Genomic DNA, 21,901 nt, shown 5'->3' with positions numbered 1-21,901 from the left:
GATGTAAGACTAAAAAAAATGAGCACTGTGGCTAACCAACGATAAAACAGTGAGGAGAAAGAATGTAAGTGAAGAGAATTTGTTCTGAAAAGCAGAAGTACATCTGTTTAGATCGACCTTTCAGGTTTGAAAGATGATCATCTCAGTTCCAAGTATAGTTAAAGGGGGATCAGGACACTTTGTCCAATGACCATTTCGTCCAGTAGTTGAGACATTTCATCCAAAGCCTTTTTCATACGCACTATCAATTATTTTATATGTGCGACATATGTACCTCCCACTGTCAGAGAGCGGTAGGAGATGGATGCAAGTGCAAAAAGAAAGAAAGAAAGAAAGAAAGAAAGAAAGAAAGAAAGAAAGAAAGCACAACTTTATTCATCACACACTTGTGAAATTCATCTCTGCATTTAACCCATCTGAAGTAGCGAACACACACATGCACACACACGTGAGCAATGAGCACACATACATACCCAGAGCAGTGGGCAGCCATGCTAACAGCGCCCGGGGGGCAGTTGGGGGGTAGGTGCCTCACTCAAGGGCACCTCAGCCCAAAGCCGTCCCATATTAACCTAAGAAGTAATGTTTATTAACAATTGTGAAAACACAGGCAAACAATCCAAAACGTCAGGCTTCTCGTAAACGTGAAACTAGCAAGGCACGAACAGGCTAAGTCCGGCAAAGACAAAAACAGAAACTACACAGCAAAATCCGCATACCCAAATTAACACTGTCAGATTTAATTTCAACACTTTTAAAGTGTCTATATGGGTCCACCCCATGAGTGTTAATTTAACTATTTTTGCAGTGTTGGTACCTTAACACTAATTTGGTGTCATTTTTCGCTCTTTTTGGAGTTAAAAGTTAACACTTATTAACAACATCCAGTGTTAGTTTTTCTCAACACTGATATGTAGTGTTAGACATTAACTCTCTCAGAGGATCATTTGTTGACTATAAAAGTGTTAACACTTAAAAGGTGTAAATACAGCTCTTCCTGGAAATGATTTTCAAATTAAAGTTTGCTGAAATAAAGGTGGGCATATTTTGTGCTTTACAATTAAACATTTATTTTAAACATTTGCACCCCAAAAAATGAAGTCACATTAAAAAATGTAACAATATGGAACAATATATGTCCTTTCACTCTCATTAGAATATTGCTTCTAAAATGGTCTAAAGTAAGTCAACTGGTCAACAAAAATCAAAGCATGTTCATTACTTTGTTCCTGTATACAGTATGCATGAAAGTCTCATCTCATCTCATTATCTCTAGCAGCTTTATCCTGTTCTACAGGGTCGCAGGCAAGCTGGAGCCTATCCCAGCTGACTACGGGCGAAAGGCGGGGTACACCCTGGACAAGTCGCCAGGTCATCACAGGGCTGACACATAGACACAGACAACCATTCACACTCACATTCACACCTACGGTCAATTTAGAGTCACCAGTTAACCTAACCTGCATGTCTTTGGACTGTGGGGGAAACCGGAGCACCCGGAGGAAACCCACGCAGACACGGGGAGAACATGCAAACTCCACACAGAAAGGCCCTCGTCAGCCACGGGGCTCAAACCCGGACCTTCTTGCTGTGAGGCGACAGCGCTAACCACTACACCACCGTGCCGCCCAGTATGCATGAAAGTGTTCATCAAAATAAAGTGTATCAACAGTAGAGGCTATTATTAAAGCACGCTGTTCATGTAATATGTTACAGATTTTGTTGAATACAGGTAGGTCTCCAGTGCATACAAACAAATCAATCTGATACTCAGTGCCATAATTTCTGACCCATCTTGCAGTTGAAACATTTGAAAATGGATCTAAATGTAATGTTTGACAGAGTAATTCTCCACCTTCCAAGCGCGCATAGATCTTCTGGCTTCAGCCAATCGATGTGTGTCTATGCAGTGGGCGGGGTGACATGAACACTTCAAGTGTAAAACCCAGGCTCGGAGTTGAGAGTTAGAAGTTCAGAGTTAGTATTTATACAATTACACTGACAGGTTTGATTTAGTGACGCTTTGTTTTTACACCCGATTTTGACACCAACTACTTATCAACTGAAGTCAAATATAATGGATTTAACTCTATCAGAGTAAAATTAACTCTACTTTTGCTCAAATTTCACTAACACCCAAAATTTAACACTTCTGAATTTGCTGTGTAAGAACAGGATCGGAAACCCAGGGAATCTACGCAGGAGAATAAGGCTTGGTAATGTGCACTGACGTGGTGTAATACTTCGCACTGAATGTGCGTTTTCTCAGCCTTTATATAGACCCCTTCGCATGTTTGTAAACAAACCGACCGTTGCTAGGATGCGCGCGCATCCTGGACCCAGAAACAATGGCGCTGCCCATAGACCGGCATTATGAGCTGTCAGATTATGCCGAACAATTGTCGTTACAAGATCGAGAATGCTACATAAATAAGTTAACTCTAACAAGTGGACATCGCCTACCGGATCTGCATTTAATTAAAGAGTGGACGGACGATGTTAGTAAGTTCCCTGGTATACAATGGCCAGATATATGCTCGTACCTTATTGACAAGACTTCAGTGTACACCCACGAAAAACTTCGTGCGTACAAGTCTTTAGACGCATATGATTATGTTATGTGCGGGCATGTACAACTTGATTAACAATGGGACATTCATATTCATTTTGTTTTAATCAAATTATGCCAGTGATGTGATGGCAATGTGGCTTTAGCTACAACAGCAAATACCAACACTAAACAGCAATTTGCAGGAGGTAATGGCATGAAAGGAATGATAGTGTAAAGAGTGCAGCTAAGAGAAATCAGAGCTGCGTAAAAAGCGAGAGGCAGAGAGCAGAAATGAAACTGAACGGGGCGGGAGCTAGGTTAGAGCAGTCAACGTAAGTTGGCATTTAGAGTGAGGGCACACAATTTTACCTTTCCATCCTTGCTTTAAAATTGTGATTTTCGGCATACACAAATAATGATGGCACAAAATCTGGACTGCTTGAGTCAAGCGAGACCTCTCCTACAAACAAAATTGCATGCAAAGCTAAGTTAACATGCTAACAATATTCATTACATTGTGTAACTATGACCCAGCTAATCAGACAAACGTTACCAAAGTATTTTGCTACATCAATAAACGAAGACTAGAAAGAATAAAAAAGAAAGATTTAATAAATAGCCTGATCTTACCTGTGATGAAGTGGGCGCTGCAAACCCGCGCATTTTTGATGGTGCTTTCATCCCATTCTACACGTTTGATGGCTTGTAGTCACGTCGGTGATTTTTTTGGAATGGGTGAGATCCTGCTGGAATTCTGAACATTTTAACCCCATCACTGCTACGATTCTGACTAGGGGTCGACCGATAATCGGCCTGGCCGATATATCGGGCCGATATTCTGCATTTTTAGGGTTATCGGTATCGACCATAATTTCCACCGATATGCCGATAACATGCCTTTTTGCAGCCATTTTGTTCCTAACGCGACTGTCACTGCACGTCCTTTCCTGCACTCGCCTCTCTGAGTTCAAGAACACGGTCCCGCCCACCGCAACATCTGATTTGTTTGGCACAAGAGATATAGCCAATCAACACGCGTAGCGTGTTCATTTTTGAGCGTAGCTAAACGCTGTGAACTGTTTCAAGGCGGCCGTATGGGCACTCGGGCAGAAGCAGATCCCACTTCAAGGTAAGGACACGCTGCTTTTGCCGCAATAAGTCACAAACACACAAGTTGCAAAAGCACAACATCATTATATGTTTACATTCTTCATCTACTACTCGTTAAAACTGTCCATTTGCATCTGTGTAGCCAGACAAACTTAGCTTACGGAAGGAAGCACTTGAATTAGCCTACAACCAACTAGTCTCGCTGAAACTACATGTAATGTTGTCCATAGTAAGCAGTCCCCAGCATAACGTAGGCTGCAGTCATTTTTAAATCCCTGTCTGGAAACGTTGTGAATGTGTCAGTAGTTCTACTCGAACAGTAGAATGACAGCCATACAGAGAGGTGGTCAAGGGAAGACGAAATAAAACGTAGTGTTTGTGTTCTGTAGGCTAGCGCAAGTCTACTGGCTATTTGTTATGGTGATGAGTAAACTTCATGACGTGACTCGTGCTCAAAAAGCACATTGCACTTGTATATGTTAGGTAACTTTATAAAGCGCTATTTGAACATTTAAACAAGCCAGGTGTGATATGGTGCTAGTAGGCTGTGTAATACTGTAGGGAGTTTGTCAGGACGCTTGTTGTGGGCTCAGTAATTAATTGTGTCGTGGATGCACACTTGCTTGGATAAATGGTAATGAACGAAATACATCAATTAAACTCTTGACTTAAATGTTCTTATGCTACTTCACATTGCACTGTAATATACTCCACTAGTATTTATAATTCTTGCGCAAGTGATTCTCCTCGCTAGCGCTTCTGATTCGGAAAGCGATATACTCGGAGCAGCCACTCCTTTTAACATGCAGAGCAACTGTGCTTCCTTCACTACAATATAATCCTCCTAAATTGGGAATATTAGGCTTGGGCATTTAAAGCATTAGAATGTAGATGGTTACTTGTTAAGTTGTTACATAATAGGGAGTGATAGCCTACTTTGTTTGATTTTACTTTTTAAAAAATGCTGCAGGCAGCTCCTGACACTTGATTTGTTATTTAAAAACTACTTGAAGTTGGTAAGTCTTACTTAGTTCTTAGTGTAAAAGAATCCAGAGTGTATTTTCATTTATTTTCCACTGAAAATGGTGAGCTGTAATATAGTAGGGAGTGATTTATTTTTTTATTGGTGAATATTTATTTTATTATTATTTTATTTCTCATTTTATTCTAATTAATGTTTGACTTTATTGTACAAATGCTGCTGGCATCTCCCTGCACAAAATTTCATGTTCAATTTTACAATTAAACATACATTTCATGGATATGAAGGTCTGTGTCAGTGTGTGTCATGTTTAATTTCATGTGAATTATAATGTTTACATTTATCGGTTGCACATATCGGTTATCGGCATCCCAATTCCATAATAATCGGTATCGGTATCGGCCCTGAAAAAAACATATCGGTCGATCCCTAATTCTGACACCTGAAAACACAACAACTAGGCATTTCTGAGTCTTTTTTGGGTCCAGGCTGCGCGCGCAATTTCCGCTTACGTATGAATAACGTTTACTGCGAAGGGGTCTATAGAATAAGCTCCAAAAAACGGAGTGTTAGACTGAATCACTTCCTGTTTATTGCGTGTGGGTGGGCTGTCCCATTGGCTAACTTGTGTTTGACTGACAGCTACGCTCAGCCATTTCCTACTCGGATTTTGGCAGACTGTTTGACGAGTGACCGATCCATTGACGGTAAACAAGGATCGAGTGAACTTCAGTGGCGACTATGATATTGAATTAATTCAACAAAGTGTAAGTGCGGGACAAATGTGTTGTATGTGTTACAGTAGTGCACATTATGCAGGTGTGTTTAACGTTAGCAAGACAGCTATTATATTGGGTAGTGGAGCTAAGGCTAACATTTGACTTGCCACGAAACACCTGCATAATGTGTACTACTGCAACACATACAACACATTTGCGACTATGATATTGAATTAATTCAACAAAGTGTAAATTCAATATCATAGTCGCCACTGAAGTCCGCTCGATCCTTGTGTACCGTCAATGGATCGGTCACTCATCAAACAGTCCACCAGAATCCGAGTAGGGAATGGCTGAGCGTAGCTGTCAGTCAAACACAAGTTAGCCAATGGGAATGCATTCCTGGACAGCCCACCCACACGTGAAGTTTGTGCCAAAACCGCAAGCAAAAAGTCAGGGAGCGCAAACGAGAAAGCTGGAATCGCAACCAAAATAAATTACGTCAAACAAAACTGAGAAAGACGCGGAACAAAAATAAAAGGTTTCTGAAGAGTAATAGACTGATATTTTGCACGATTACATGAATAATTTGTTTGCCAGTCTAAAAAAAATTGACTTTTTTTCTTTATTTGTATTTTGATTTGTCGTTTTTGTTTGATATTTCAAAAGTATTGTATGAACATTTTGGCACAAAATTGATTCCATAGTATGGACTCTCGCACGCGTGCTGTTAATGAGGCTCACCTGCACATGATCAAAAGGCATCAGCATGCCTATATAAAGACTGAGAATGTTTTCTCATATCTGGATATCATATCTCATATCTCGCACTTGCCAAGGATATCTGCAAGTGCGAGGATAGATGTCCTATGTAATTTGGCCTAATAAAAACAATCTCTCCCCACAAGCAGCTCTAGCCGAACGTGCCTGAAGTCGACACTCGCTGATTCCCATCATTTCCAGTTTTGTTTTCATTTTGCAAAAATGTGTTTTGCTTCGGTCAAATTCCATTCAATTTCTCCTTTTTTTGAACAAGCAAATACCTGAAATATAAAATAATTGCTAGTGCGTATGAAAAAGGCTTTGGATGAAATGTCTTAACTATTGGATGAAATGGTCATTGGACGAAATGTCCTGTATCCGTTAAAGGGAATTGCTTTTCAGTCTTAGATACTATATAAAGACAGGGGTCAATTGTTACCTTGTTGCATTCAGCTTTGTTTTCTGTCACGATGTTCTTTAAAAAAAATTAAAAATTCAGTTTACTGTAATTATCTCCCACTGATAGTGGATACAACATTATTTTTAATCACCTTAGCATTAATAGCAACTGCTTAATGTGAAGGAGTGGGTGTGAGATTGTACGATGGTTAGGAAGATGATTGATGTGTGTTTGTGTTTAAGCTGCTAAGGTTGCTAGTTGGGGGGGGGGGGTAACACTTTAATTTCCCCATAAGCGATTAATATATCTTATCTTAAAACCTAACAAGAAAAAAAGCTAAACCATGCTATTCTGAAACTGTGATTTCTCAAGTCTTTTTTCAGGCAAACTTTCAACTGTTTCAGACTTTTGAATTTTTTTTTTTATGATTGTATTAATTCCAGTTAATGGTATCTTGAGCTGATTATTTCTTTATTAATATACAGTTGCAGCAATTTTCTGCATTCAGGCAGTGAGGAACGGGGAGATGGGCTTTACAGTATAGGTGCATTTTATTTTGATTACAAAGTTCACTTTTCAGTGACTTTATCTTCTTTTACTGTATTTGCACACACAAACAGTGCTGGGTAGCACAGTGCTCTCTCTTTCTCTCTCTCTCTGGTTCCTGGCTATCTGAAAGGCACACAAAGACACATATTAATAGACAGTTAGTAATTAGACGCAGGTGTAACTCATCACATTATCTGCTGGTTCAATCTGACTCCTCACTGTTCACAGCTGATGCTTGGCCACGCCTTCATTGCCAAATAACCCCTCTGCCTGACTCAGGCTGGGGAGCCATCTGGCCTGCAGCTGACTCCTAACCCCCACCTCACCCCCCAGGTGGGAGAGGTAATCCGCCACCATCATCTGTGCCCCCGGCTTGTGGACCACCTCGAACTTGAAGGGCTGAAGAGCTAGATACCAATAAGTGATCCACACGTTGGCATCCTTCATGCAGTAGAGCTATTGGAGCGAGGCATGGTCAGAACAGAGGGTGAAAGGGTGTCCGAGCAGGTAGTACCAGAGAGTGAGGACAGCCCGCTTGATGGCCAGACACTCCTTTATGGGGCTGTACTTACCCTCTCACATTGAGAGCTTGCACCAGATGTGCCTCCCCCTCCACCACCAGTGACAAAATTGCCCCCAGACCTCCATCTGACACATCAGTCTGTAAAACAAAATGGAGAGAAAAGTCAGGTGAATGCAACAGCAGGCCCCCACACAAAACCGCTTTAACCTGAGCATGACTCCATCCACTGGACTGGATCTAGTGCCCCCTTTTTAGTGAAGTCAGTCAGCGGGCTGGTGACTTCTGAAAAATTAGGCATGAACTACCTATAATAGCCAGTCAGTCCTGGAAACTGCCTCACCCCCTTTTTGGTCTTGGGACTCAGGTAGGCTGCAATTGTTGCAGTCTTATCAATTTGGGGACGCGCCCGCCCATGACCCAAGAGGAAGCCCAGATACCGTACTTCCACCCGCCAAAATGAACACTTCTTCTAGTTTGCCGTGAGTCCCACATGTCTCAGCAATCTCAGGACAACCCTCAAATGTTGTAAATGCCGCTGCTAGTCATTACTATAAATAATGATGTCATCTAAATAGGCAGTAGCATATGCACTTTTAGGATGAAGGATTCTGTCCATGAGATGCTGAAATGTTGCTGGGGCCCCAAACAACCCAAACAGAAGATTAACAAATTGGTGTAGCTCAAACGGAGGGGAAAAGGCAATTTTTTCCAAGATAATGGAGTCAAAGGAATCTGCCAATATCCATTAGTCAAATCTTGTGCCATATTAAAGCGAGCTATGCCTAACTGATCGGATATGTGTCAAATTTAGACACCATGTTGACTTTTCTATAACTGGACCATGCGGTCGGTCTTGGGAACTAAGACCACTGGGCTGCTCCAGTCACTGTGCAACTCCTCAATTAACCCTGCCTCGAGCACTGCCTTGAGTTCATCCTGAACCACATTTTTGTGATCAGGGAGTCAATACAGGCGGGTGCACACCACCAGCCCTGGGGGAGTCTCAGTGTGGTGCTCTATGAGGGCAGTACAACTGGGAAGGGGCGAACACATTGCAGAATTCCTCCTGCAATCTGTTAACCTGTGCTCTCTGGGACAGTGAGAGGTGGTCTCCACAGGGGACCAGGGTGTATTGGGCCACACTTTTTGGACTTACCTCCAGTCCCATCGCCAGAGCCACAGGAGCATCCTCTCTCCAAGGTTTCAGGACATTCAGGTGGTACATTTGACATGCATCACCTCTATCCGTGCACCTGACCTCATAGTCGACTTCCCCAATCCATTGTGTGATCTCAAAGGGTCTTTGCCACTTTGTTAGTAATTTTGAGCCAGGCTTGTACAACCCCGATTCCAAAAAAGTTGGGACAAAGTACAAATTATAAATAAAAACGGAATGCAATGATGTGGAAGTTTCAAAATTCCATATTTTATTCAGAATAGAACATAGATGACATATCAAATGTTTAAACTGAGAAAATGTATCATTTAAAGAGAAAAATTAGGTGATTTTAAATTTCATGACAACAACACATCTCAAAAAAGTTGGGACAAGGCCATGTTTACCACTGTGAGACATCCCCTTTTCTCTTTACAACAGTCTGTAAATGTCTGGGGACTGAGGAGACAAGTTGCTCAAGTTTAGGGATAGGAATGTTAACCCATTCTTGTCTAATGTAGGATTCTAGTTGCTCAACTGTCTTAGGTCTTTTTTGTCGTATCTTCCGTTTTATGATGCGCCAAATGTTTTCTTTGGGGGAAAGATCTGGACTGCAGGCTGGCCAGTTCAGTACCCGGACCCTTCTTCTACGCAGCCATGATGCTGTAATTGATGCAGTATGTGGTTTGGCATTGTCATGCTGGAAAATGCAAGGTCTTCCCTGAAAGAGACGTCGTCTGGATGGGAGCATATGTTGCTCTAGAACCTGGATATACCTTTCAGCATTGATGGTGTCTTTCCAGATGTGTAAGCTGCCCATGCCACACGCACTAATGCAACCCCATACCATCAGAGATGCAGGCTTCTGAACTGAGCGCTGATAGCAACTTGGGTCGTCCTTCTCCTCTTTAGTCCGAATGACACGGCGTCCCTGATTTCCATAAAGAACTTCAAATTTTGATTCGTCTGACCACAGAAGAGTTTTCCACTTTGCCACAGTCCATTTTAAATGAGCCTTGGCCCAGGGAAGACGTCTGTGCTTCTGGATCATGTTTAGATACGGCTTCTTCTTTGAACTATAGAGTTTTAGCTGGCAACGGCGGATGGCACGGTGAATTGTGTTCACAGATAATGTTCTCTGGAAATATTTCTGAGCCCATTTTGTGATTTCCAATACAGAAGCATGCCTGTATGTAATGCAGTGCCATCTAAGGGCCCGAAGATCACAGGCACCCAGTATGGTTTCCCAGCCTTGACCCTTATGCACAGAGATTCTTCCAGATTCTCTGAATCTTTTGATGATATTATGCACTGTAGATGATGATATGTTCAAACTCTTTGTGCTTTCCAATGAAGGTACCGCTCCTTAAAATTGATACCTGGTGGGTGCGTAAGTTCCAATAGAATAACTAGAACCAGACAAAGGGAACTCGCACACCTGTATGCCGATATAATAATGCACTTTTATTGCATATTAAAACAAACAAAAAGTGCTACCCAAGTGAAAAGTGCAAACGTTTCGGTCACAATCAGACCATCCTCAGTGCAAACAATTAAAAATAAAGACACACCCATATATAGACAAGGCCACGTACACGGAAAACAGGTAATAGGCCTACAACCAAGCTTGAATACAGGTTAAGGTGCATGGATAAAGATATCCTATCATCAGTCCCGTTCCTGTTATGATTTAACTAATGACATAATTTATAGTCATAACAAATGTCATAAGGAAAGAAAATAACAATAAAGAAAGAAAGAAAGAAAGAAAGAAAGAAAGAAAGAAAGAAAGAAAGAAAACAAATAAATAAAATAAATAAATGAATAAAATAAAAAAATTAAACGCAGAAAAGAAAAAAAACCATCAGACAATAAACATAAGACTAAGTATACAAACTATTCATAAAAAACAAGTCAAGTCAAAATCATCATTCAATCCATTCGGTTGCAATGTTTTTAAATAAAAAATCCATCTGGCCTCACATCTAAGTAAAAACTGACTAGTACAGCTACTACGACGATTCGGGAGAACTCGATCAATGCCAACAAACTTAAGATCATTAGCCAAATGTTTTGCTTCATTGAAGTGTCTTGCAACTGGCGATTTAGAGTCCCCCCTATATATCGCGCTCTGATGCTCATTGAGACGGATTCTCAACTGTACACCCCACATATTGTAGACCACAGGGACAACTTAGGAGGTAGATCACATTGACAGAATTACATGTTATAAATTTTCTGATATTATAGCGTTTTCCTGTTTTGAAACTGATAAAATAATCCGTTTTATGAATATTACTGCAAGACACACAATTACGGCAGGGGAAAAAAACAGTAATGTCATCCAGTCGTGCGCACGGGCATTTGGAATGATCAAAAGTATCTGAATGTACCAGCCTATCTTTAAGGTTCGAAGACCTAAAGTATGTAAAAAAGGGCGGCTGGGGAAAAAGTTCAGAACATACAACATCAGTTTGAAGAACATGCCAGTGTTGTTTAACAATATTTTTTATCTGATGACTAAAAGGTGTGTACGTGGTGCAGCAGACGAGAGGAGGATCCTTGCGCGGTGGTTTCGCACCTGAACAAGTGTGACCTGAATTGCCCTCAGATTTCACCCGGCCCAAGGCAGAATCAAGGACATCAGTGGCATAACCACGCTGGATAAACTGTTCATACATTTTGTCTGCCTCTCTCAGGAAATCCTCGTCCCTCTGGCAAATCCGCCTTACACGTAAACATTGACTAAAGGGGAGCCCATGTTTGGTGGGCTCAGGATGAAAACTAGAGGCATGCAAACAGCTATTTTTATCCGTGGGTTTTTTTATACAGTGTCGTAAACAATTTCCCATCTTTACGTTTAACCCAAGTATCAAGGAAATGTATCTGACTTTTATCATATTCCAGGCTAAATGTAATGGTGTCCACTAAGCTGTTCATGTAACAGTGGAATTCTATTAATTGTTCTTCTGTGCCTTTCCAGATGACAAAAAGATCATCAATATAGCGTTTAAACATCAATATATTATCAATAAATGGGTTATTTGTGTGTACATGTTTGTATTCCAAGAAACCCATAAACAAATTAGCGTAATCAGGAGCAAATGTTGCGCCCATCGCTGTCCCCCTCACCTGAAGAAAAAAGTCATTATTGAACAAGAAATAATTCTTGGTTAAAACCAATTTCGCCATTTCAGTTAGAAAATCAGCTGGCGGGGAACATTGAGGGCAGGGCCGTGCAAAGACCTTTGGAGGGGCAGGGGCTCAACATTCAAAAAAGGGCACTTGGAACAAATTTTTCACACAAGTTAACTTTATTCAAAACTAAATTTCAATTGCAACTGAACATTCTGTGTGTCTTGATAGAATATGTTGTGGACGTCGTCATTCAGCCTTAAGTTTTCGAAGCTGCTAGAATATGTTATTAACGCCGTCGTTCAAACTAAAGTTTCCGAATCTGCCACGTTAATGAAATGGACGGAGCAAACGGTTTAAATATAGCCTAGGCGGCTTCATTAAATGAGAAACAACCCTACGCATTTACTGTTGTGTTCTAAGCTGCACAGTATTGCATGTTCAGATAAGAAATGAAAGGAGACTTTCAGTGTGACCTTACCATGCCGTTCCTCGCACTGTCTCCCACTGTCAACCGCCTACATGCGCTTTCTGCACGGAGGTTCACTGAATGCATGACGTCATGGATTGATGCCCGCATTTACATAGAAAAACGTTATTTTATAAATCTATAATTTCATATATTATTGTCAAATTGTAGAGAATATTGATGTTGGAGCTAACTTATCTTTTACAAATATTAAAAAAAAAACCAAAACAACAAAACAGTCCCTATGAAAAGGGCACTTTGGACAGCAAACAGAAAAGAGGCAGGGGCTAGAGCACCTGTAGCACCGGTTCATTGCACGTGGGTGATTGAGGGCGAGTATTTAAAAAAAAACTGCAGTGCCGCAAGACCAATATCATGAGGGATATTGGTATAAAGGCTAGTAACATCCATGGTGATTAAAAATGTTTCACTTTCCCCTAAATCAACTTGTGTCAGTGTTTCAATGAAATCCCCAGTGTCTCTGAGATAGGAGGGTAAAGCTTCCACAAGGGGTCTTAAATGCGCATCAACAAACTTCGAGAGGGGTTCAGTCAGTAAGCCTATGCTCGACACAATTGGACGACCTGTGGGAAATGTATTAAAAGGTTTATGTACTTTAGGTAATATATAAATGACAGGGATGATTGGATTGTCTGAGGAAAGAAATTTCCTCTCTTGTGTACTAAGATAACCCTTCTCCAATGCGTCATTAAGGAAAATATCAGTTTCCCTCTTATAAGATGCTGTGGGGTTATTATGTAACTTTTTGTAAGAGTCAGCATTCGACAATTGTCTAAGTACTTCTTGTTCATAATCAGAACGATTCATGCTGACTAGACCCCCTCCTTTATCAGCACTCTTGAATATGACATTGTTGTTCTTAGACAGGGATGACAGCGAATTTGTAATTGTTCGTTGGTGCAATTACGCCTCTTCGATGTAGCAGATGCAGACAAATACATGGACTCGATATCCCTATCTACCAACTTACAGAAGGTGCCAATGGCTGCATTGTTCACTGGTGCTGTAAATGTGCTCTTGGGTCTGAATGCAGTCACAGATGTCGTCTCTGTGGTGACAGTAGGCAGTGGGGAAACAATTCTGTCCTTATGAAAGAAATATTTAAGTTTCATGGCACGGTAGAATTTGAAAAGTTCAACTTTTGTTTGAAAAGGGTTGGCCACAGGGGTTGGAACAAAGGAAAGTCCTTTATTGAGAAGACTTATCTCGTCCTGGTCAAAGTTCACATCCGAGAGATTGAATAGTAGTTCACCCAGTATGGTTTTCCAGCCTTGACCCTTACGCACAGAGATTCTTCCAGATTCTCTGAATCTTTTGATGATATTATGCACTGTAGATGATGATATGTTCAAACTCTTTGCAATTTTACACTGTCGAACTCCTTTCTGATATTGCTCCACTATTTGTCGGCGCAGAATTAGGGGGATTGGTGATCCTCTTCCCATCTTTACTTCTGAGAGCTGCTGCCGCTCCAAGATGCTCTTTTTATACCCAGTCATGTTAATGACCTATTGCCAATTGACCTAATGAGTTGCAATTTGGTCCTCCAGCTGTTCCTTTTTTGTACCTTTAACTTTTCCAGCCTCTTATTGCCCCTGTCCCAACTTTTTTGAGATGTGTTGCTGTCATGAAATTTCAAATGAGCCAATATTTGGCATGAAATTTCAGAATGTCTCACTTTCAACATTTGATATGTTGTCTATGTTCTGTTGTGAATACAATATCAGTTTTTGAGATTTGTAAATTATTGCATTCCATTTTTATTTACAATTTGTACTTTGTCCCAACTTTTTTGGAATCGGGGTTGTAGTACTCAAGTCCAGGATTTGAGTCCAACTCATGCCCTCATTTTAAGGATTCATGACTTGACTTGGACTTGAGCACTGATGACTTGGACTTGAATTAACTGCATTCGGACTCATAAATTGGAGTTGAGGACTCAGATTTTTTTCTTTATTTTTTTGGAACATGCCATAATAATTTCGCATAAGATATTTATATCTACATTAATTTTTGTACTAATTTTGTGCAAGAGTGTCACACCTGCGCCCCTTGGCGCATGCATCAGATAGACTTCCATAAATGTTAAAAAGTTTAAAGACATTCACAATTTTTTTTGGGATGAATGGGGGATGAGCTCTTGTTGATTCCAGTGTGAAAATCCCTTAACGCTAGACTGCCTTTCAGATTTATCAAGTGTAGGCCATAAAAATAATTTTCCCTGACACCCAATGATTTTTGTTTAGTGGACCGAAAGCTACTGAATTCAAATCACAGACTTCCAGTTTGGGGTGGCATGGTGATGTAGTGGTTAGCGCTGTCGCCTCACAGCAAGAAGGTCCGGGTTCGAGCCCCGTGGCCGGCGAGGGCCTTTCTGTGCGGAGTTTGCATGTTCTCCCCGTGTCCGCGTGGGTTTCCTCCGGGTGCTCCAGTTTCCCCCACAGTCCAAAGACATGCAGGTTAGGTTAACTGGTGACTCTAAATTGACCGTAGGTGTGAATGTGAGTGTGAATGGTTGTCTGTGTCTATGTGTCAGCCCTGTGATGACCTGGCGACTTGTCCAGGGTGTACCCCGCCTTTCGCCCGTAGTCAGCTGGGATAGGCTCCAGCTTGCCTGCGACCCTGTAGAACAGGATAAAGCGGCTAGAGATAATGAGATGAGATGAGATGTCAGATACAAAAGAATTTCAGTCAATATTAAATAAACCAAAGGAATTACATAACAAATACTGTTTTAAGGGGAAATTAATATTTTAAAAGCATTTGTCCATATTGTTACAGAATACATTTTTGCAAAACATATATCAAATATGGCAAACAGTTAGTCTGTCATCATCTAGCCCTTCATGAGTGTTCTTTTTTCCATTATTGGATTGAGTAATAAAATCAGAACTGATCACTATAGCCCAGAGAACATTCATTTTCTATGTTTTCTTCACAGGGTGGCCTTTTGGAAGCATGGTTTGCAAAATGAGTGGTATGGTCCAGGGCATATCTGTCTCTGCCTCTGTCTTTACTCTGGTTGCTATTGCGGTTGACAGGTATTCTCTCTTTTCATCTAATATTTAACAGTTATTCGCCAAAGGCGAAGTGAATATCAGTCAATAGTAACCGAGACAAAGTTGAGGTTATTATTCACCGATATTCACTGAGCCTCAGGCAGATTATTGTTTTAGTATAAATACACAGGTGATTGTTTAAAAAAAATAAATTGTATTAAAAAATAATTTATTTCAAACTTCAGAAGTGGCATGCAAATGTAATAATGGCACACACAGACTTGCGGCATGCATGCAGACTTGTCACTTACAGTATTTGTGCTGACTCACATAAAATACTTTGCTTTGAAACAGATAAAATAAATCACAATTCCACCTTACTTTTGAATAGTTTTAGACCAAACTTTGTAGCATCTTTAGTGCTTTTAGGAACAGCATTTTCTTTCATAATTTGTAATTCTTCCTCACTTAGGGTGATGAAGTGCTTGGCCACCATTTTGCCGAGTCATTCAAGAAGCCAAGAAGCCTTTATTTGTCACACATATACTCAAGCACAGACTTAAGCACACAGTGAAATTTAACCTCTGCATTTAACCCATCTGAAGCAGTGAACATACACATGCACACACAAGTGAGCAGTGGGAACACACACATACCCAGAGCAGTGGGCAGCTATGCTACAGGGTCCGGGGAGCAGTTGTGGGTTAGATGTCCTTGCTCAAGGGCACTTCAGTTGCCCATAGTTGCCCCATGTTAACCTAACCACATGTCTTTGGACTGTGGGGGAAACCGGAGCACCCGGAGGAAACCCACGCAGACACAAGGAGAACATGCAAACTCTACACAGAAAGGCCACCGTTGGGTTCAAACCCAGAACCTTCTTGCTGTGAGGCAACAGTGCTAACCACTACACCACCGTGCTGCCCGAGGTGGTATAGTGGTTATTCAAGGTGATTATCGAGAAATAGTCCGAATTTCTCGACCAATCAGCACACATGATTTCCTATAAATCACCCATATATTTATACTAAATATTATTATTTTTTACTTTTGCCATCAATCTCATTTCATGCAGTTATCTAATCAGCCAATTATGTGGCAGCAGAACATTACATATAATCATGCAGAACATTATATAATGTAGAACATGACATCATGCAGATACAAGTCAATAGGTTCAGTTAATATTCACATCAAACATCAGAATGGGGAAAAAGTGTGGTCTCTATGACTTTACCCATTGCGTGGTTGTTGGTGCCAGATAGGCTGGTTTGAATATTTCAAAATTGATCTCTTGGGAATCTCACACACAACAGTCTGTTTTGAGACTGTTCCCCACACAAGTTTGCACAGAATGGTGTAAAGAAAAATAACTTTGAGTGAGTGACAGTTCTGTGGGTGGAAACACCCAGAAACAGATCAGAAGTTTCTGAAATACTTAAACCAACCCATCTAGCACCAAAACCATGCCATGCTTTAAGTCTTCTCAACAGCAGGGGCAGGGAGAATGGTCAGAATTGTGGGGTGGATGAATGCATTCATTCAAATACATTATCAATTCTTGAAGAAAGTCAATGTACCCTGGACTCAGGTAAAGGCTTACCTTTTAGAATCACACTGACTACTTCAAAGAGAACTCAAGGTGGAGGTTCACAGGCTCTTTTCATCCCATTCATATGAGTTTCAAAGGATCTGCGTGAGTCAATGGGAAACTGCCCAAATACTGTAATTGCTTCCAAAAGAAGCCCATTCTAAACCCCTTAGACATGAGCAACTACCAGTATCACTTCTCTCTTTTCTTTGTAAAAATCCTCAAATTAACTTTCTGTAATTAACTGCCTCTTTAGCTCTCACAGAACAACCTCCAAGATCCTAACCAGTCTGGCTTTAAAGCGACACATTCCACAGAGACTGCCCTTTTGGCCAAAAGCTACATGCTGCTAGGTCAGCCAAACTGTCATCAATCCTCACACTCCTCAACCTTTCAGTAGCATTTGACACATTCAGACACAAGTCTCTCTTGTCCATCCTCATGAATCTTGGAATTCATGGCAAAGCATGGCAATGGTTTGCTTCTTCCCTGGAAGGTCATTCATATAAGGTTTCTTAGCCTCTCCACTGGTGTCCCACAAGGCTCAGTACTTGGTCCTCTTCTGTTCTCTCTCTATACTCAATCTCTTGGCGAGGTCATATTCTCACATGGGTTCTCATACCACTGCTATGCAAATGACACTCAACTCATCCTCTCCTTCCCTCCCTCAGACACTCATGTTTCCATTCTCACCTCAGCATGTCTGGCAGACATCCCATGGATGGCAGCTCATCAGCTGAAAATTAATCCCAGCAAAACTGAACTGCTGTTCATCCCAGGTGATTCATCTCCACATCAGGATCTTGTGATCTCCATTGGAAATTCTCTGATCTCAGCTTCGGTCACGGCACACAACCTTGGGGTAACTGTGGATGTTCACCTGTCCTTTACCTCTCATATTGCTAACATGTCACACTCATGTTGATTTCTCTTTTACAACATCAGAAAGATTTGTCAATTTCTATCCACACAGGCCAATCAGATACTGCTGCAACTTGCTCCAGACAAGTCTGCCTCTGAGCACCATTTGATCGTTGATTCAGAATGCAGCTGCATGTTTTCAACTTCCTGATGTTCTCCCATACTACATTTCACTCCCACTGCTACATTCCACTGCCTTCATCAGATTTAAAACACTGATGCTTGCCTACAAAGCCAAAAATGGACCAGCACCCACTTACCTCAAAGCACTTCTCACACCCCTCACTGCACCACACTCCCTCCAATCCTCCTAGCACTGCTTGAATGGTCCCATCATCTCTCAAGGTTCAAGAAAGGCATGCATCAAGATTGTTCTCTGTTCTAGTGCCTAGGTGGTGGAATGAACTTCCTCTAGATGTCCAAACAGCTGAGTCACTGGATATCTTCAAGAGATGTCTGAAGACCTACCTGTTTCTAAAATACAGTACTTAAATTAGTGCTTTCATGAAAAAAATTGTGTTGTCTTTGGGCTTTTGTTACAATATTACCTCCCCAACATAGTTTTTTAGACTGATGGTATTTGTAGTCCGTATTTATTTATCCCCTGCCCAAACAAAGTTTGGCGGGGGATATAGAAACAGGTTCCGTCCGGCTGTCTGTCCATCCAGTCACGTATATATATATATATATATATATATATATATATATATATATATATATATATATATATATATATATATATCAAGCAACATGTGAACTGGTGCCTTTTGCTATTTTGGATTTTTGAAAAAAAATAAGTATTTTTCAAATTTTTACATAAACAAATAGACTTTGACTTAGTTTCGAAGAGCACTGTTTGTTTCCAGAGCATATATCCAAAACTATTCATGACATGGATTTGAAACTTGGTATACATGTTAACAAGGTGATGTAAATGTGCCCTTTCATACTAAGAAATTTGAGAAATTTAAATTTTGCATCTTTCTGTGGAAACAATTTCAGACTTAGTCTCTTAGGTTAGTCTTAGGGGTAGGTTTTGTTTCCGGAGCAGAACTTGAAAACTATGAGTGGTATGGTCTTGAAAGTTGGTATGTGTGTTGATTAAGTAATGTCTTTATGCATTTTGATACTAAGAAATATGAAAAATTTTAATTTTTAGCTCACCTGGACCAACGGTCCAGTGGGCTTATGCTATGGGCTGCTGAGGTCAGTGTAAAGAGGTAGGGTTGGTTTCCTGCAGTAGAACTTGAAAAATGTGACAAATAATGTCTTGAAACTTGGTATATAGTTGGTACAGTATATAGGGTGGGGGATATAGATGACTTTGTCTTCTTGTTGATGGAGACTTCAAAGCAGGTCAGCACGGTGGTGTAGTGGTTAGCACTGTCACCTCACAGCAAGAAGGTCCTGACTTCGAGCTCAGCAGCCAACGAGGGCCATTCTATGTGGAGTTTGCATGTTCTGCCCATGTCTGTGTGGGTTTCCTCCGGGTGCTCCGGTTTCCCCCACAGTCCAAAGACATGCAGGTTAGGTTAACTGGTGGCTCTAAATTGACTGTAGGTGTGAATGTGAGTGTGAATGGTTGTTTGTCTCTGTGTCAGCCCTGTGATGATCTGGTGACTTGTCCAGGATGTACCCTGCCTCTCACCTATAGTCAGCTGGGATAGGCTGCCACTTGCCCGAGACCCTGCACAGGATAAGCGATTATGGATAATGGATGGATGGACTTCAAAGCATGTATGTAAGTTGCTCTGGATAAGGGCATCTGCCAAAGGCAAGAAGGACAAAAAATGTGACAGGAAACAATAAAGCTCAGAAATACGGTAGATACTGTACAAGATTAAATATGGGTGAGGACAAGCAATGCAATTTAAAACATTCAGGATGCATTTCTATGGTAAAATCAGAAGTGTGTTATATGATAGTCAGCTATACTGTCACATACCAGTAGTTAGCTACCAGGCAAATATACTGAAATACTGAAACTCTTTGACTCTGCATGCTGTATGTTGCCATATGTCTTTACAGAAATACTTAATGAGACATATTTTCAAGTAATTTGCTAATTAATTGTAAATCAAGATGAGTCTATATGAATTATCAGTGACAATATCTCATCTCATCTCATTATCTCTAGCCGCTTTATCCTGTTCTACAGGGTCGCAGGCAAGCTGGAGCCTATCCCAGCTGACTACGGGCGAGAGGCGGGGTACACCCTGGACAAGTCGCCAGGTCATCACAGGGCTGACACATAGACACAGACAACCATTCACACTCACATTCACACCTACGGTCAATTTAGAGTCACCAGTTAACCTAACCTGCATGTCTTTGGACTGTGGGGGAAACCGGAGCACCCGGAGGAAACCCACGCGGACACAGGGAGAACATGCAAACTCCGCACAGAAAGGCCCTCGTCGGCCACGGGGCTCAAACCTGGACCTTGTTGCTATGAGGCGACAGCGCTAACCACTACACCACCGTGCCGCCCCAGTGAAAATATGCAGGTTGCATTTTAAAAACATGCAAATCTGTCAAAATGTCCATCAACCCAAATGTCCACTCTTCCTTTAAAAATCTTATGAATATTAATGTGTTTACACAGTTCTAGGCTGAATAACATTTTTCTTTGAGCAATGGTAAATTCTTTTGCTAATGCAAAATTGCACTGCACAAATTTCATCATTTATATTCCTCTTGCATCAATTATTAAAATCAGATCTTCCAAAGTAGGTCTAGTCTTTAAGTTGAACATTGATGATTGCTGTGACCTGAACAGTGTTTATAGCTTAAAACTCTTCAAACTGTTGAAAACATTTATGTAAGCAATGCACAAAAAAATTGCTTACACAGTGCCATGATCCCTAGCAATCTGCATTCAAGGAGGAACTCGGTGTGTGCCTTTTGTCAATTCCTGCCAGGATATCAGCTTTATATTCATTCAAACAGGGCCAAATTTCACACTGTGCGAGTCCATGTAAGTCCTTACAATATTATTTATTATAAGAAGCTGCTGTGTTTCATTTTGTTACATTTGGGTTGGTGGTATGCCATGGGATTTTTTTTCAATGTCAAAAAAATGTGCCATGGCAAAAAAAAAAAGGTTGAAAAACATCATTTTAGGCTACACTGTTAACTAATAAAATGAATAAATCAATGCAATAAATTTGGATAATAGAATGTACCAATTCTTTAAGAATGTACCAATTGTTGAAATGCACCTGAAATTGTTGATCCTGGAACTGAGATTGTGCAGCACGGAAGTTCATATCCATCAACAGAGCCATACGTATTGCTGGGTTTCAGTCACGTGATTTTCTTTGTGGTTTTACCGGAAGTGAAATAGCTGGTGGTCTAAACAGCTGCCATAGTGCAAACAACTAGCGATAACTTATCAGAATATGCTCCTAATCTAGAAGCCACTGCTCGCTTTAAATATATTCATAAGATTGCTTTGTGCAATGGAAAGAAGTCTAGGAAAGAAGGATTTGTCACACGATCTTGAAAACTACCCTTCAGTTGAGTTCCCAGACATCTCAAACTATCTGGTGTTGCAGACGTCCTTCTACACCACAAAACAGATGAAAGCGTGGAAGAGTATGGAGGCTTACTTTTTTGTACGTGGCTGGGTAAAGGATCTCGGTATCAAGTCGCTGCCGAATGAATCCTGTATTGTTTTTGCCCGTGTAAGTATGTTTGTTTTAAGCTTTTCGTCCGCATCTTTACAACGAAGTGCTGCAAGTTGAAGTGTAAACAAATAACAGTTCGCTTGATTCTCACTTGTGTTGGCTCTTATCTCTCAGGTAAATCATTCACAAAGATCGTCAGAAACCCCTTTAAAGACCTGGATCTTAGTTAAACAAAACGGAAAAGTGATCACAGCACATTGTAATTGTATGGCTGGGGAAGAATTTTGTCACGACCTTCATGCATATGGACTTTGTGAGGAGTAAACAAAGAAACAGCCAGGGACTTTAGTGCTTCATGACTAAAAAAAAGTACTGTAAAATAAC

General features: G+C 40.8%; 1 protein-coding gene across 1 annotated transcript in view; it reads left to right on the top strand.

Moving 5' to 3' along the window:
• Positions 1 to 21,901, top strand: part of npffr2a (neuropeptide FF receptor 2a) — a 49,982-nt gene that overhangs the window by 13,364 nt on the left and 14,717 nt on the right. Inside the window, exon 2 of the mRNA XM_060908070.1 lies at positions 15,319 to 15,418. Within this exon, the coding sequence (XP_060764053.1) occupies positions 15,319 to 15,418 (100 nt within the window). The remainder of the gene's footprint in view (positions 1 to 15,318; positions 15,419 to 21,901) is intronic.

The sequence above is a fragment of the Neoarius graeffei genome, chromosome 24, assembly GCF_027579695.1.
Source record: "Neoarius graeffei isolate fNeoGra1 chromosome 24, fNeoGra1.pri, whole genome shotgun sequence".
In the NCBI taxonomy this organism is placed as follows: domain Eukaryota; kingdom Metazoa; phylum Chordata; class Actinopteri; order Siluriformes; family Ariidae; genus Neoarius; species Neoarius graeffei.
This window is presented reverse-complemented; position numbering and strand designations above follow the sequence as displayed.